Source organism: Magallana gigas, chromosome 1, assembly GCF_963853765.1.
Source record: "Magallana gigas chromosome 1, xbMagGiga1.1, whole genome shotgun sequence".
NCBI lineage: Eukaryota > Metazoa > Mollusca > Bivalvia > Ostreida > Ostreidae > Magallana > Magallana gigas.
The window spans coordinates 40921232-40939400 of record NC_088853.1 but is presented as its reverse complement, the minus strand read 5'-3'; the positions used below and the strand labels follow the sequence as shown (position 1 = coordinate 40939400).

General features: G+C 34.7%; 1 protein-coding gene across 1 annotated transcript; it reads left to right on the top strand.

The window, feature by feature from the left end:
* Positions 1-5769: 5769 nt before the first annotated feature.
* Positions 5770-16875, top strand: LOC105318217 (potassium voltage-gated channel protein Shaw). Its single transcript, XM_011415191.4, has 5 exons — positions 5770-5949; positions 8558-8949; positions 11459-11539; positions 11900-12121; positions 14612-16875. The coding sequence occupies exons 2-5, from the start codon at positions 8605-8607 to the stop codon at positions 15581-15583; spliced, it is 1620 nt and encodes a 539-aa protein (XP_011413493.3). The 5' UTR covers positions 5770-5949; positions 8558-8604; the 3' UTR covers positions 15584-16875.
* The last annotated feature ends 1294 nt before the right edge of the window (positions 16876-18169 follow it).

Below are 18169 nucleotides of genomic sequence, written 5' to 3'. Positions count from 1 at the left end.
CGTCTAGTCGTTGCGAATATTTCTAGCCGCGAACCAGCGTTAAAAGGTTTCTTTTAGAACCATTTTGATAAGAGCTTGGACTTTGGGTAGTCGTGTCAAACGGCAAAGTGACGTTGCGAGTCTATTTCATTGTTTGCCACTCAGTCATGGCTTTTTGAAATAACAAGATATGTCTAAAGTATAGCTTTTGCGCTAAAATTACGCAATCGATATATATTTCGCATGAAACTGCGTCATGTATAACTTGTTTTGAAGCCAGAAATATATAGCTACGTCCAACTAAATTTGCAAATTATTATTAAAATGGTTCTATATTATTTTTTTCAGGTAGTCAACCTCTTGATCGCGGAAATTTGTTATGGCTAACAAGTTAATCTAAAGTATTAAAATAAAGTCCTCGCGAACAAAAGTTGGTAAACAGTACAAACTACAATATGTATTATCGACTGTATTGCGCGGATCCGTTTTTGGAACCGACGAATTTAGGTGGAAATATTTTCTTTTAATTGCAGTGTTTAAAAACATGTTGGATCTTTCTTTGTCTAATTTACAACACTAGCCTTTCAACGGATTTAAGTGTATGCAATTTACACAAGGTAAAATTCAAGTAAAAGTATTTTTTCTCATAGAAAAAAATTATTTTTAAAATCTCATATGCAGCAACTTAAATTTAGAAAGTGTGATTGAAGGGCGTTATTTTGAATTATAAGATATTGATTCAATATCTACATTGTACGTATACTGACTCTATACTTATATAAAACGGGTTAACTAGTATATATACGCTAGAATGGTCAACTATCAGATAAGATAAAATATTTATAAGATCGACTTTTCTTCTCCATTTTCGATTTTAACATCATTGCCGGATGTTTGTAGCGTGTTGCATCGCTTGACAAGAAGACAGGTGTCCGATAAGATGTTTAACATGAAGATAAAGGAAAAGGACTTCCAAATGAGGTAAATAAAGAAGTGTCCCGAATAAGCGGCAACTTCAATATAGCTAAACTAGGAAATTTTCTGTCGAATGCAATGGGAATTTGGACTATTTATTTTCTCTTAGCGTTTTCGTCGGCTTTTGGTGAGCTCCTTTGGTATTCTTGATACTTTTCACTTATTGATAACTGACATTTCCATAAAATATTAAGTACATTGTACAATTTATCAAACTACATATATGTAAAATTTCCTTCGTATTTATTGTGACACTTTAAACATACAGTTAAAACACTCTTGTGAATAATGTATATAGAATCTAGTATGGTGTATTTTCATAATAACATTTCCATTAAATTTAGCTAACGGCCAACAAAAACAGTCACAATGCAATGTTATTCCAAGTATTTGTCCCCAAAACTGCATCATTACGCTCGGGGGCTGTTCTCATTGCGTCACTTCCTGTGCAACGATTTTAGGAGCACCTTTAAATAATCTCCAAAGTCAGTTGGGGGCAAATATTGGCGGAAGCAGTTCAATAATCGGAGGTAGTTCAATGACCGGAAGTGCAGGGTCTCAGAGCGCTTCGTTATCAATATCCGGAGGATCGTCATTTCTCTCACCAAGTTCAATTAATTCTCTTTCCGGTTTACTGAACTATAACCCCGGAAACCTTGGACCTCTAAATCCCTATCTTAGTTCCGGATACGGAAGCTTCGCTACCGGAACTAACTACAACCCGGCTAATCCGGCCCAGATTAGTTCCGGAAGTTCTTCCGGTACAAACACCGGAATGTTTGGGTATCAACCAAACGGGTACAGTGGTGGACAGCCATCGGGTCCCGGAAGTCAGATCTCAGGAAATCCAGCCAATCCGCTGTCTGTTCATACAACGGTAGCGCCATCTACTACAACGGCACTGAAAACAACGGGTAAAATTGTATTCGTTTAGTCTTTCTTACAAAGAAAATTAAAAGAAAACAGTACGTTTTTCTAAAACATAACGAGGGCTATAGATTTGGTTTTGAACTTTGAAGTAATGTTTCTTTTTGGTTTATTTTATATATGCTGCATTGTTTCTAATGGAGCAAAATTCTTCAATATACAATAAATTTTGTAAATCAATCAATCAATCAATCATTATTTTCTGTCTTTATCCATCAAGTGACAGGTGCCAGACACACATGTCCACCAGTCACGTGTTCCGACATTAAATATCTTCACTTTATCAACGGATGTCCGGTTTGTTTAGGTGAGTAAAACTTAAAGATCAATCATCTTCTCCAGCCGATGGTTCACGATCCGCTTAAAAATTCCTCTAAATTGTGGATTTATGATACGCACATATTTCTTTGCTGCATAACAATCTCGTTCCTATATATTTTATTCATTACATGCGCGGATTTAGAAGTGGGTTAGGGGGTTCCGCACCCCATGCAAATCCAAATTTCTTTACATTTACATTAAAAATTGCCAAAAATATGCATTACCCCCCCCCTTCCTCCTGAAAAACACAAATCACAATCAGAACACCCCCCCCCCCCGGGATTTTTTTGTGGATCCGTGCATGCATTGTATCAATCTGATTTGCTGCAAACTTATTTATGTCATTTCCGATGTTTTCAGTACCAACTTTCCCAGCGACTACAACAACTACACCATCGAAACCAACTACACAAAAAGTGATGACGTCACCAGCTACCTGCGCCCCCTTGCGGTGTGTAGCACCGTGTGATAAAGGCATCGGAATAGGCCCCACTGGGTGTCCCATGTGTCTTTGTAAATAAAATGCAGAATAAAAACACAATTCCTTAGTGTTATATATTGTGAGATATATTAATTGTTTACCGTCTATTAGCGGAAAGAATTCTTTGTACTATACTGGTTTCACTCTTAAGGTGGCTCTATACACCCACAGTTTATTCCAATTTTCAATAGAAGACCACAAAACATATACTTATCAAATATTAAAATGATGATAGGGATACTATAGGTATTTTTAAAGAATTTTCAAATGTTTTTTTCGTGTTTTTGTAAAATAATTTTTAAAACGTTAACTATTAAGAAATTGAGGGATATTTTTTGTCATATGATGGATATTTCCTTCGGACACCTAAAAATAAATATAATATAATTCTTAACATTCAAAAATGTTATTATTGCAATTTTTTTTGGTATATTTCCAAAACATAATTTTTCATATTTTCTTACTCTGTTGACAAATCATCTGAAAAAGCTGCTTGATGTTATAAAAAAAATGTATATTAATAACTGTGACATAAAAAATTTGAATAAAAATCATTGCAAATAAACACAAAAAATATTTTAAATTTTATTTGGTATGAAAGTTCCTTAGGTAAGAGTTATCGTTCCTAAGTCCCAAGGCCCAAACATCTTGGGGACTTTTCATTTCTGAGTTAAAGAAAATTTCCTAAATATTACGATGGAATGATAAATAAATACATATTTCATTACAGGCCTATATAAGCGAATTTATTCGCTTTAATGCAAAACTAAGTCAAATAAATAAAGGGTAAACTTAACTAATAGGATTTATGTATCCCAACCTGAGAGAAATTCAAATCCCCCTACCATCCCCTTATGATAGTTAGGAACATCTGTCAATATTAATGTGGATTAAAGTATATTATAATTAAAATACTTTCACCGGTTTAGAATTTTCTTTCACAGAATTCACCCAAAAAATACGTCTTAGAAAATTTTGGAAAGTTAAAATTTTTGTTGTCCTCAACGAGATTCAAACTCATGACTTACGGATTTGTAGTGAATCCACCAACCCACTGAGCTACGCTGTAGGGCATCGAAAATAGGAAAGAAAATTATTTAAAAAATTAAACTTGATTTTATTGTTTTTTACGATAGATAATACGACACAACATGAAGGTGTCATATTACTTGTAAGTATTGATTTTTCCATTTTACAAATTAAATCTAAGACTATTCATTTTACATTTTTTAAATATAGCGGTCCCCACACAATGCGCCTCAGTTTAAATCAGCCAGTACCGGAATTGCATGCTTCCAGATTAACTTTTTTGCGTACTGCGTCATCAAAAAGTGGTGTAGAGAGCCACCTTAATATATAAAAATGACGTTTATTTTATGAAAATGAGGCTGAGATTAAACAAGGGTTGGGGCATCTAATATTTCGGAATGATGCACTTCCTACCTTATATAAATGAAGACAGGGAGTATTTGTTTTTTTTTTTTGTTTTTTTTTTTTGTTTTTTTTTTTCTTTTTCTTTTTTTTTTGCAGGAAAGTTCAAAGTCTATTGCACCTGTTGAAAACATGCTCAGTAATCAATTTATAAACAGCTGGTCACAAGAGAATTAATTCGGTCAAAAACTGACCGAAGGGTTGAGAAGAACACATACCGTATAAATTTGGCCTCCCTGGACTTAATCAAAAGAAATAAAATCTCAGCTATAAATCGGTAAATGCACCTTTTGTTCAACGAGTTGGTTGTTTATCTATCGAAAATGGATAGAGTGAAATTAATTTAACTATAAATCGCTTTTGATAAAACTGAATCGATTGTAAGTCGTCCATTCTTTATGAAAGTTTTCAGCCGTGAACATATGGGCTTCTTATTTTGTTATCATCTGTTTGTCAATGAGTTTTCTCTTATTTTCCAAATCTTGGAGTTTCAGGTAATTATTAATTTGAATTCCTTTGATGGTAATTAATTTTTTTTCACCCCTACCCTAATTGGTCACCTCGTAGAATGGTTCTTTATTTCATAATTAATTGTATAATTCATTATCATGCAGAAGCATATCATGTATTTGAGAGAGAGAGAGAGGGAGAGAGAGCGAGCGAGAGAGAGAGAGAGAGAGAGAGAGAGAGAGAGAGAGAGAGAAAGAGAGAATTTGTAAATTTAAAGTTGCGTAGTATCAGCGGAATATCAGTATGTTATTGGCTTGCTGAAAATATGAAATTGGCTTTAAATATTAATGAATTAAATCAAATCAGTCCTGACGACGTCAAAGTATTTATTTTGACACTTTACATACAGTCATTAAACTATTCATTTCTAGTGGCTTCATAGGATAAACATGAATTTCCTTTGCATTTAATAGATTAATCAGTGTATTATAAGACTAGTTTCTTTACGTCATTCCTGTAGGTTTATATTTCCTAAATCCTTCTTCACGCGATGTTTTAATTTCAAGTGTTAATTTTTGTTAAAAGTGATTTCAAAGGATTATTGTAGCTCCAAGAACTGTTTGATAACAGATTGAACGAAATAGATCGAGAAAATCGAAACAATCAAAAATGAATTTGTATTTTTCATTCAGTATATATATATTTTTTTAATATTATAAAAGATAAGTTGAATTTTTTGTTTTCTTTTTTTTAAATTAACAAAATTCACTAAGAGCTAGCAGGATTTAAGAAGGGTATGAAAATTCACAAGTACAATAAAAAAAAAACGAAGAAAAAACTCCGAATACTTTTCAGAACACGTTTAACTTAACTTTTATATTCTTTTAACCCCCCCCCTCCCCGAGAGAGAGAGAGAGAGAGAGAGAGAGAGATCAAAAGATAGAGAGAGAGATCAAAAGATAGAGAGAGAGGTCAAAAATAGAGAGAGAGAGAGAGAGATCAAAAGATGGAGAGGGATAACAAATAGAGAGAGAGATAAAAAAAAAGATAGAGAGAAAGAGAGAGTTTTTTGAATAAATAATTTAAGAAGTTGAGTGGAGGGAATGAGAGATAGAAGAGAAAACAACTTAAACATGTTAACACCGGGAAGAACAAACAACGTTGATACTTCCTTGATACAAGAGAACTCAGGTCATGTCGTAAACATTGCAATGATATGCACGGATTTCAGCTGTTTTATGCCGCATAGAATTAAAACGCCGCCTTACTTGATGTATTAGGGAAGGCATTGAGTCATTATAATTTCATATATACATAATCCGGTGGAAAATCAAATCGCGTTAAAACAAGGGAACGATCCACTGCAGCTACATTCTATTCAAAATGTAAGAAAATTTATTTTGTTTAATGTTTTAAAGTATTTAATTGTTCTTTGTATTAATTTTCGTATTTTTGCTCTGATATTTGTTTTTTACAAAGTATAATTCCGGTATGTGTTTTTTAAATCTATTATATAAGTTAATATGTGTTATCCCGAGTGTGATTGTTTCTTTGTCGTAAATCCTGGGTCTCAGAGAGAGAGAGAGAGAGAGAGAGAGAGAGAGAGAGAGAGAGAGAGAGAGAGAGAGAGAGAGAGAGAGAGAGAGAGAGAGAAGGGAGAAAGAGAGGGAGAGAAGGGAGGAGAGAGGGGGACGAGAGAGAGATTCCAACATGGTTTTATATTTTTCCACTGTAAAATATAAATTGCATGATATGTTTAGATATGACATGTTTTTGATATATCTCACAGAGAGAGAGAGAGATAGAGAGAGAGATAGAGATAGTTCAAGGTTAACTATTAAATTCTATCTGAATACATAAAAACACTTATATTCTTAAGGACATCAAAATAGACCTGACGACAAAGCCTTTTTTTATTATCAGCATCTCCCATTTTTTCCAAGCGAGTAATTTTAATTGCTGTTTTCATTCTATTTCGCATTTATCTTCTCTTTCTTATATCCCGTGTATGTACTAAAAATTTCATTCGTTTCCCGAGAAACCCTTTCTAACAGAGTAGATACGTCCTAAATCATATTTCAAAAGCAAAAACTTAATTGCCAGGTTATTCAACTTTTAAATGCTTACCGCAACGTTAGAAAATAAAAATTATTTCCTTGAAAACGACGAAAAAAATCCATACAGCATTTTTTCCCCTCAATAATGTAATGCAGTTTCTACGCACACAAACAGGTAAGAACACTGTTTTCTTTTTTTTTGGGGGGGGGGGGGGGGTGGGGGAGGGGGTAAGGAACAGCCGTGCGTTTATATTTCCTTATTCTCTAAGGACGTGGATTAGTTAATCCTATAAGGCCAATGAAACAATGGGTAGTTTAATCTTTCAACCACCTCCGGTAATTTTTTTCTACAACAAGGGATTATTTTTTTTATGCGAGCTGATCAAAAGTTAATGCGCATCGGTTTGAACAGATAATCCATGAATGGCCTTCGGTTACTCAATGCAGACGTTAATCCAATGCACTGGGACCAACTTTGAATTAAAACACAAAGTTAAAAATCACTCGAACGGCTCGCAATTGCAATATATATAGGTTTAAACCACAAGTAACTAACGTCAAGATGACGAAATCGTGAATTTATATTTCTATACTTATATTCTAAATAATATTTTGGGCATGCATTGGCGAGCTGCTTTTTATAATTAATGCAAAGCAGAATATATAGAAGTAAATGACAGAATTACTACTAAATTTGATGAATAATCGTTTCTGTTTTTGTTTACGACAATCTCAGGTAGGATCTGGCTTAGACAACCCCCCCCCCCTTTGTTTTTTGCAAAATGAGTAATTTTCTCGTGGTATCGTGGTATATGCCTTAAATGCAAATGATAATTATATTACAGTGAACTCTACGTATGAGAGAGAGAGAGAGAGAGAGAGAGAGAGAGAGAGAGAGAGAGAGAGAGAGAGAGAGAGAGAGAGAAAGAAAGAGAGAGAGGGGGAGGGAGGGAGAAAGATAGATAGAGAGATTCCAACATGGTTTCATTATATTTTTCCACTGTAAAATGTAAATTGCATGATGTGTTTAGAAAAGTTAACGTAGTTTAGATATGACATGATTTTGATATATCTCACAGAGAGAGATAGAGATAGACAGACAAAGAGGCAGACAGAGACAGACAGACAGGGGGGCAAACAGAGAAAGAGAGAGAGAGAGAGAGAGAGAGAGAGAGAGAGAGAGATCTAATAGCCCACTACGTGAGAAATTTATGAACATAACTACAAGTTTTGGCAAGAGGTGTTACATGGTACAGCCTAAAAAAAATAAAAGTACACAGAAGTATATCAAATTCAACATTCAACAACATCCATCCCCACTCCTTTTTTTTAAACAGATATTGAGTATTAAAAATGTGTCAATCATTCATTTATTTTATTATGTTGGTGACCCGGTAATGAACCAGACATTTTTTTCCGCTACTTTCCGTACAAGTACCTAGTAATTAAGTGAAATAAAGCGATCTTTTCTTTTTTGTGCACACAACGGATTTTCGAGCACTTAAGAAGCTAGGGGGAAACGCGTTTTTAAACATGCCCACTTCATTTTGACAATAAACATTTCATACAATGCCCAAAATGGCGACTCTGTTTACATACTATAAACTAATTGGTATTAGTTTACATTCTAATGGAACACAGTATGTCAACATTTGTAGGTGGGGGAAAAGCGAATTTGACGTTTTGTTTTCATTTAAAGCATTAAGAGAATGTGTCCCCGTTGCCAAATGTTTTCTATTACAATAAAAGTTTTTTTTTTTTTTTGGTAACAGTTTACATGGCCCCAGCGTCAAAATTTTATGCACGCACTCGTCCATTTAAACAGAGGGTCGACCCTGCCGACTCAAAAAGATGTTGCGTTTTTAATGTCTTGTGTTATAAAGATGTTTTCCTCTATATACCTCTCTTTTACATTTTTTCCCTTATTTTAACAAAGGGGTTCCCTCGATCTTAACCAGCGGGATTTAACAGGGCGGACCAGCAATGTCCACAATAAAAGTGCAAACTGGATCCTCTAGTGGCAAAGCGAAATTCTCTTCCACGAAAATGGCGTCCAAGAAAAAGGGCGGGTTGGCGAATCAGAATTTGCTGCACGCTCTGCTTCCGGGAGCGAAGCTGGATAAAAAGAATGGCGGAAAAATATCAGTGAAAGTAGGAATTTCAAATGATATCGTGATGTTCAATGTCGGAGGAACCAAGTTCGAAACCTACAGGTCCACGCTGTGCAGCCAACCGAACAGTCCGCTAGCAGACGACACTTTTATGAATAGGCATTACAACGAGGATCGGAAGGAGTATTTCTTTGACCGAGACCCGGATGTCTTCAAGGTAAAACGTCCGGATGTTGATGTAAAATCCTGCTGAAAGACAAGATATATTCAAGGTTGAGAATTTTTTTTTTTTAATTTAAACAACATTTTAGAATGCATGAAAATAAGTACATTTATTAAAAGATTGGAATATAAATAGGCAGTGTATACATGTATGTCCTCTCCACAAAAAAATGATTTTTTGAAAAGATTTGCAATTGTCAGTCGATAAATTTGAATTCCGTAGGAAAAGTGTTAAGTTTTGCATTTACAGTACCGGTATTTAGCCAAACCGAAATTTTGGATTGCTACCAACTGTTAACACTAACACTGAAGTTCGAGAATACTCAGGTAGACCTACGGTCTGTTAACCTTAACTCTGAAGTTCAAGAATATCCAGGTAGACCAACGATCTGTTAACACTAATGTTCCCGAAGAGCTACAGATTTGCAGCTACTACATGTATTGACGCATAATATTCGAAAAAAGCCATAAAATTTAGAACCATTTTAACAGGAGCTTGGACTTTGGGTAGTTGGTGTCAGACAGCAATGTGGCGTAGACCTGTCTATTTCATTGAAGGCCACTCAGCCATTGCTCTTTGAAATCAACAAGATTTGTCTGGCTTTTGAGCTAAGACTACGCAATCGGTGTATATTTCGCTTAAAACCAGCGTCATTTTTAACTTGTTTTGACGCAAGAAATAGATAGTAACGTTCTACTGAAAGTCCAAGGTCTTGTTAAAATGGTTCTAGTATCCTCACATTAGCACTTTCGTTCACAATCTTGATGTGTAACAACGTAGCGCAATAGAGTGAAGCACCATCAGTTAAATAAACCTGCACTCTAAAGGGTTTCTACCTAAACAAAAAACAAAACAAAACAAAACAGCAAAGCAACATATATTCTATTGTCAAATATTGACAATTTGAAAAGTTTAAAAAGGGCGATTGTATATCTAATATTGTGAACTTTAATAACATTGGTATCTCACATACATGTATCAAATGTTCATTTTAAAATCATTGTTCAACTAAAAGCAAGTAACAATTGGTAGCGTTTTGTTGTAAATAATACTACCCCATCTTTCCTTCCTTAAAGACTATTTAGAACAAAAAAAACCGTCTAGGGTATTTCCTGTATACGGTATTGCTGAACAAGCAAAACAAAAAATGCTTTAAATTTTAATGCCGGGCATAAAGTAATTATTGATGCTTTCTTCAACCTTTTTTAAAGAAGTTAAAAAAGTCCCAAAAATGAAATGAATTGATGACTTTCATATTTGCACTTTACCAATATTACCGTACTCAAATGAATTTCCTGCAACAGAACAATGATTTATGCGCATTTTTAATGTTTTCACTTTTTTATTTCTCTCTGAATTACATACACGCCCCTTTTCTAGTTTTTTTGAGGAATGGGACTCTATAATACGTACAAATTGCGTAATAAGAACTTTTGCATAATATGCATAGGTCAAATCGTGACTTACGTACCAAAATAAATGCACATATATCTGCAATCTTGAGAATTAGTTTTGATCCATTAGTTCTGGAGTTAGTCAGAGAATGCCATTTAACCACACAAGGACCAGAAAAGCCGTTCTGAAATGACCACGCCTTCTGCATGTCTTACTGCATGTGTCATTACAGTCTTACACGGAATTGCTTCAAATTGATTAATTTTTTTTCAATAATAATATAAACTAAAACCCAGGCAGATCAAGTTCAAATGTAAATTTAAAATGAATCATATTGTTCTTAATCATGATTTATTTATTCTTTAAGCGAAAATTAAAACAAAAGAAAGAAAAACGGGTTACATTCAAAACCATGGCAAGCTCACATTTGACTATTTACTAATATTCAATCCATTTTTCTTGTAAGGAATAACCGGTGTATGTCAAAGTCAATTCAACATATTCCATCTCTATCCTCCTCCTTCCAGTTTAGCAATATATGCAAAAGCAGAATCAAAGTCGAAGGACTTAAATTTTATTTCTATTAAATGTATCTTACTATTGCACTTTTTATGTACTTCATATCAGATACCATATAGAATTATCTGACAGAGTTTACGAGTCGTTATGCCTTAGCTTGTGTACCACCATTATTCATGGCCGCCTTTATTTCATAGGACATCTTGATTTGTACACGATAAATGAGTACACGTGCACGTAGTCTAATGATTCATTAAATGTATCGACTGTGTCCTAGCATCATACATGTTTTTTTTATGTTAGACTCACTCTTGTGTTACATGTACCTGATAAATAATGACTTTTTGTATATACTATTTCCAACTATTTTATATCTAATGATCCCCTCGCGCTACATGTAGCATCAGTGTCAACGAAAGATATATAGTGCAAAATATATATACTTATTTACCGGTATCAATTGTTGTAAAATAAGTCAAGTTCATGCAGTTTTCGGTTTGTTTTATCATTTTATGCACATGTACATGCTCATGAACTTCAAATTACAGACAATCTTTATACATATATGTACCTGTATATTAAATTTCAGGCCATATTAAATTACCTGCGGACCGGCGAGCTTCACTTGCCTTCTTTCATCTGTGGTCCAGCGGCAAGGGAAGAACTATTGGTAATTCCATTAGACGTTTTTATTATCATAATCAACGTTCTGAAAGAACTGACGAGAGTTATTTTTGATTCAGGAAAAAATAATTTCTGGTACAAGTAATCATTTATTGGTATTTACATGTACCTACTGCATAAATTGTTTGTACATGTATCATATCTCTGAATATTTTTGATATCACATTCCCACATCCAATCAAAGAATGTGGGCTAATGACTGCACATTTCTCCCTTTCAGTTCTGGTATTGCATTCATAAAACGTTGCTGACATTCCCACAGCTTTTTGATCTATCTGAACAGAAAAAAAGATAACTATTCGTATCAAAGAATGTGGGCTAATGATTGCACCTTTCTCCCTTCCAGTTCTGGGGCGTCAGCGATGACATCATACAGCGCTGCTGCTGGTCGCACTACAACAGCTGGAACTCCACGCTAGAGGCGCTGATGCAGCTCGAGAAGGACCGGAAGGGCTCGATGGACGAGTACACGAGTTCAAAGGGCAGGTCAAAGGGTACCGCATGGGAGAAGTTACAGACCAAGTTATGGAAGATACTGAACAAGCCAAACTCCAGCCGAACTGCCAAGGTGTGTTAGCATTTGTATACTTAGTAATGATTTGATAAAGTTAAGGATCCTCGACACCCCGTGACTTTTACTTTTTATGACAGTACGTCACAACATGGCAATTCAAACGCATTGTGAAACAGTTTATATTGCCAATATTTGTTTTCTATCTCTGTGGCGTAATGGGCCGTAGCTTCAATCTATCAATCTACAGGTCCCGAGTTTGAATACCGCAGGGACTTATTGTCATGAAAAGTAGTACAATTTAAAAAAAAAGATTTTTCACCCAAATGATTTTTTTCTGTCATTTCAAGTCAAACTCATGCTAGCAATCCATATTTTTAATATTCCTTGCACTGTAGAAAAGTGTAACAAATAGAAACTTACTGGATTCCAATAATGTGTAATTGCATTTCATAACTCGTTTTTTTAACAAGTTAGGTTGTTTTCATATGAAGATTTAGATCATATCGAGAAGTCATCGATGCACGTGACTTTAAAATACTGCACGAATGACCTGTGAAGAATGAGGAAATTTTTTATTTTTAAATATCGCGAAACATTTCTTTGAGCGCAACAATTCTTTTCTAAACGTACATATTATCAAACTCTTTGCGATGTATCCTCCATTTGGCGGGCAGTGATATTGTCCCTTACAGGGAACAAATGAAATCCGATGATGTTTTGAACTTTAGATTTGAGGAAACCTACAATTTAGAGGAGCAAAAGTTCAGACCGTCAATAAAACTCAATACGCAGCTGAGCCCTGAATGTCACATGAAAAAGTATAAAAGTTGGAATGTGAAATAAAACTTCAGTTTATGTAAAACAGGCTTTAACTACTACCATGTATCACAATAATCTCTCTCTCTCTCTCTCTCTCTCTCTCTCTCTCTCTCTCTCTCTCTCTCTCTCTTGCTTTTGTAGAACGACCTTTTCAAAATTTGATTTAGCATATATTTGAGCAACAAACTACGTATACGATAAAATGTCCCCACCTCATCCGAGCCTTACCCCATAAACAGTTTTCGGTCAAATAATGTTCTAGTTTAATAGTCCTCGCCAAAATCTTATTTTTTCCAGACAATTAGATTGCCAAATAACTGGTTTGGTCATATACGGGGTCATTTATCACGGATTTTGTTAAATCCGTGATAAAAATGTTTTATGTTACCTGTAAACAACAACTCTCTCTCTCTCTCTCTCTCTCTCTCTCTCTCTCTCTCTCTCTCTCTAACGTTAGATCCTTGTGTTAATTGAAGTCATCACAAGTCAAGGCCGCCGTTAACATTTCTACATAACAACATATGTATAACGTATTTTCCGCTGTCGTTAACCACACAAATGAATACGAGCCATTTTACTGTACTGTGAATAAACCCATTCATGTATTTCATCGGCTCTCAAGAAAAAGAAGGATAACTCTGTAATGCTTGTCCAAATGTTTCGACGTATTGCCATATATATACAAAGTGGGACGCAAGTGGATAATGTCGATAATGTCGAGTTCTTGACTCAAACGGATAATGTCGGGTTACCAAAGCCCAATTATTATACATAATGCAATGCGAAACTATAGACAATTAATAACAAACCTAATCAAAATCTTTTCTGCCATCATAAAATAAAGGAAAAAAAAATCTCGAGCCGTCCACCATTATGCCGTTTTAACGTTGCCACCCGACGTCTGTCGTCATGACGACATTATTGTCTAGATTTTAGGACATGGTGTTCTTCTACTCCCAGGCAAGGAGCACCAAGTTACATGATAACTTATTTATGTTGAAAGGTGTCCATATATAATAGATGGATTGCATATTTTCATCGCATATTAGTAATGCTGTGATAGACTGTATTTGTACAATATAACATGAATTCCAAGTGAAACCTATTGATGTGAATACTCTTTTGATTCAAGTTCCGCGAGTTATTCAAAACAATTTATACTGTTAAGGTATCTCACTGCTCATGTTTTGATTTCATTGCGCAGATGATCATTATATTTAAAATGAATATGATTTTCTTTATTTAATCACCACAGATAGATTATTATTTCATAATTACACAACATTCATAAAGAAAATCCATTTGAATTCAAGAAACAAACAAGTTTTTTGGGGAACTATTTTTTCGTGCGGAAGGTTTTTTAGACGAAAATGACAGAAACAAGCAATTTTATGAATTTTCAATATACTTTTCTTTTTATTATATTGTATTCGTTATTCACATTTTTAACATTTGATAGGTTTGTAACATATTTTATAGGTTCTGTGTGACATGTACACATATACTATTCAACCTTTAAAGTGATTCTTTTTAGTTGTGCCGGATCTTCTTCATGCTCAACACTACAACTGAGATCTGTTATATATATATATATATATATATATATATATATATATATATATATATATATATATATATATATATATATATATATATATATATATATATATATATATATATTGCACATGCATGCATTAAGAACCATGATGGCGTCTTCTATTCCAGGCTTATGGATACATCTCCTTAATATTCGTCCTCATCTCCATTGCAAGCTTCGTCGTCGAAACGCATCCCGTTTTTGACAACAGAGTCAAGATTCTAAAACCAGGAACTTTCGACGCATCTCGAAACGTGACGTCATCATTTCCATACAACACATCCGCGTCATTCAACGCAACTCTGAAAAATGCATCAATTCCAAAAGACACGGATTACGTCACAGTGAAAGAGACACATCCCGCGTTTTTAGCGATCGACATTTCTTGTCTAATCTATTTCACGATTGACTACATCGTTCGACTGATATTCGCCCGGAAGAAGTTCCAGTACATGACGTCACTGATGGGCGTGGTCGACATTTTGGCGATCATTCCGGACTACATCCAGTTCATCGTATACGCGATCCACCCGGAAATGCGATACGACGGGAACATAAACTACATCGCAATTCTCCGTGTGGCGAGAGTTCTCCGGATTTTCCGGTTGATCCGGCACGTTCCTGGACTCTGGATCCTAATCTACACCCTGAAATCCAGTTTCAAGGAACTCCTCCTCATGATCGTTTTCCTCATCGTCGGCATGCTGATCTTCTCCTCATTGATCTACTTCGTGGACGACAGAGAAACGTTCAAGAGTATCCCCCACAGCTTCTGGTGGAGCCTCATCACCATGACAACCGTTGGTTATGGCGACATGTATCCGGTGACGGAACTCGGTTACATCGTCGGGTCGTTCACGGCATTATCCGGGCTACTGATGATCGGGTTCTCTGTCCCAGTCCTGGTCAACAATTTTATCATGTACTACAAACATCTTGAGTTCGCGATCATTGACGAAGAAGCGAAGGAGAATAACGAGGACAGCGATGAAGACGACGATATGAGCGAAAAGCGCGTGGTGTATAATAACAATTCTTCTTCTTCGCCTTCTCATGTTGAGGAGGTAAAACTGTGCAATGGAGAGGAGGAAGCAACTTAAATCAAAAGGAAAGTTGTATAAGCTGCGCGGGGGGTGGGGTTCGGGACGGTGGTGGAAAGGAAACTTTCCGATAGGATAGGCTCTGGTCCCAACCTTTTCAAATCACTCAAGTCAGTTCTAAACTCAAATCCTTATAAGACTAGTATAAACTGTCTTTCCACAAATTTATTAAAAAATTAACAACAAATTTAATTTTTAAATAAATTTGTGGAAAGACAATACATTTAAGGTAAAACTTGATCAGACTTGAGGCTGAGTATTGACGAGGACCAGGAGTGTTTTCATAGACATAGAACGATTTTATAGGTGCATACATGTACATGTGCGTTACAACGAAATACTGTGTCACAAAAGGGAGAATCTTATAAACGTGCAGGAGTGAAGGGATCTACGAGATTGGCTATTGCTGCGTTTTAATGTTTTTTTATTGTTTAAAAATCCAACAAATATATGTTTATGTCTTTATATATTTTTATACACCAAATATTATGATTGAATGCACTTAAAATGATTACAAAATCGTGTGCGAGGTATATTTTTACGAAAAAAAAAATATTAATATGATTGATGAAAAACGGCACCTTTTTAAATTCACCACCGAGTATTTTATGTAAATAATACATGTAATTGATATAATCAGAAAATTCTAGGAAAAGTGTCATATACAGCTCCTTTCCAAATGGTGCTCAGGAAACTTAGTCATATGGTCTATGCATTTAACAACAACCATATGTGTCAAAGTTGTATACATTATTTTTTTTATTATTATAAAATATATGCAAAGTTTTATTACAGAAAAAGAACGACAACTCTTGAAGCCTTACTTAAAATTGAACCACTTTAAATAACGCACAGTGAATTGTTCACTATTAGAATAAAACGCTGTTTAATGAAAACGTATTAATTTTATAATTTACTTTTACATGTACAAAGTAAAATGCTTTGAACGCATATTGCAATGTTCATATTATAATCGGAATTTAATTATTTATCTAATTTAGCGCGAAGTCATGGACGGTAATTAAGGTCATCAACTAAGATTAATTTGAATTTGTTTATATATAGGCAACGCACTTTGTTTAGTTTTTGAAACACTTTGAAACTTTTTGTCTTCCATGAGTCTATATTCGTATACTTTTATATACATGTGTATGTAGTTTACTTGCATACATATTATTTATCTTTGTTGAAATGTTGATGTGTATTTATAGAAGACAAGACTACATTTTATCTTTTACATTAATGTACATTCCAAACTAAAGAGTGATGTGAAATAAAATACTTGTAAATTTTATCTTGTTTCCTTTTTAAAGCCTGGTATTTTTTGATGTAAAAAAAACCGAAATGTTTAAAAGAAATAGATGGCACCTGATAAAAGAGCAGGTTTGCGCAATCGCGGGGTTTGATTGAAGAGCTTTAAAGAATCATTTATACAATTTGGTGACATTCAACCATAAAAATATATAACCTATTAAAAAAAATTGCGTATTAAACATTATACATTGTACATGTGCAATTATTTAATGCTGGAGCAGTCAATAGACCAGAATATTTTCCCCGAGGTGCTGGGAACAACTCAGTATGATCTATTGTTCGTGGGCAACGCTGAGCTGTTCCCTGCACCAAATTAGGTCTTTTGACTGTTCAGGCATTAAATAATTGTTTATTACCCAATTATGTTTTTGGTATTTAGGGTTTACAATTTGTTTAATAATCGTACTGTTTATTTTGATGCTACTAATATTTTAGAAATCTCCTACAACTACTGTACACATGATGTCGACTTCAACGACATCGACCACAACTTTACATGTACTGTCGACTACAACAACACGTGACACCGACTACAACTTCATGTGATACCGAACTTCAATTACTTGCAACGTCGAATATAACTAAACGCGACGTCCAATGTGATGTTCATTTCAACTAAACCTGACTCCACCATTCACTCCTCTCCTTTTAATTAAATCCATCTTAATACCAGATTATAAACCTTACAGAAACTGATTATCAGAGGTTTTTCAATGGGGAGGGGGGGGGGGGGGGGGGGTGCGTGAAAAAAAATCCATGGGGTCCAGTTTTTTCCAGGTCTGGTGGAAACGCGAGAGTCCAGTCTTATTTTTCTTTTCATTAAATTTATCATGTTAAGTGACGACGACCTCTTCTTGATTTTACATTCTACTAAAGTCAAAACAAATATGGCGTCCCTTACACATTTCCACCGAACGATCAAAGAGATCTAGGGAAATCCTTACAAGGTCTGCAGGTTTTTTTTCACCTCCGCTAAAAATAAGATCCACGTATCGTAAATTTATTATAAACAGACATAAAATAATAATTGAACGAGATTTTCAAGCACGAAATAGTTTTTTCTCTAAAATTGTCTTTATGAAGAGAAAAAAATGAGGTTATTTGAATTGATAGTTTATGTATATTTTATTATCAATTAAAGTAGATGGTATGCTAATTGTGCTAACGCCGATGTCAGAACAATTGTCCAGAACTACATGGTATTTGGTAGAACTTATTTTCTGCATGGCTCATAACCTAATAACCGAGAAAAAAAAGTCTTATATAAACTTG

Coding starts and splice junctions, on each gene's coding strand:
- LOC105318217 (XM_011415191.4), top strand. CDS start 8,605: ATGTCCACAATAAAAGTGCAAACTGGATCCTCTAGTGGCAAAGCGAAA. Junction 8,950..11,458: donor GAGACCCGGATGTCTTCAAG/GTAAAACGTCCG, acceptor ATTAAATTTCAG/GCCATATTAAATTACCTGCG. Junction 11,540..11,899: donor CGGCAAGGGAAGAACTATTG/GTAATTCCATTA, acceptor TCTCCCTTCCAG/TTCTGGGGCGTCAGCGATGA.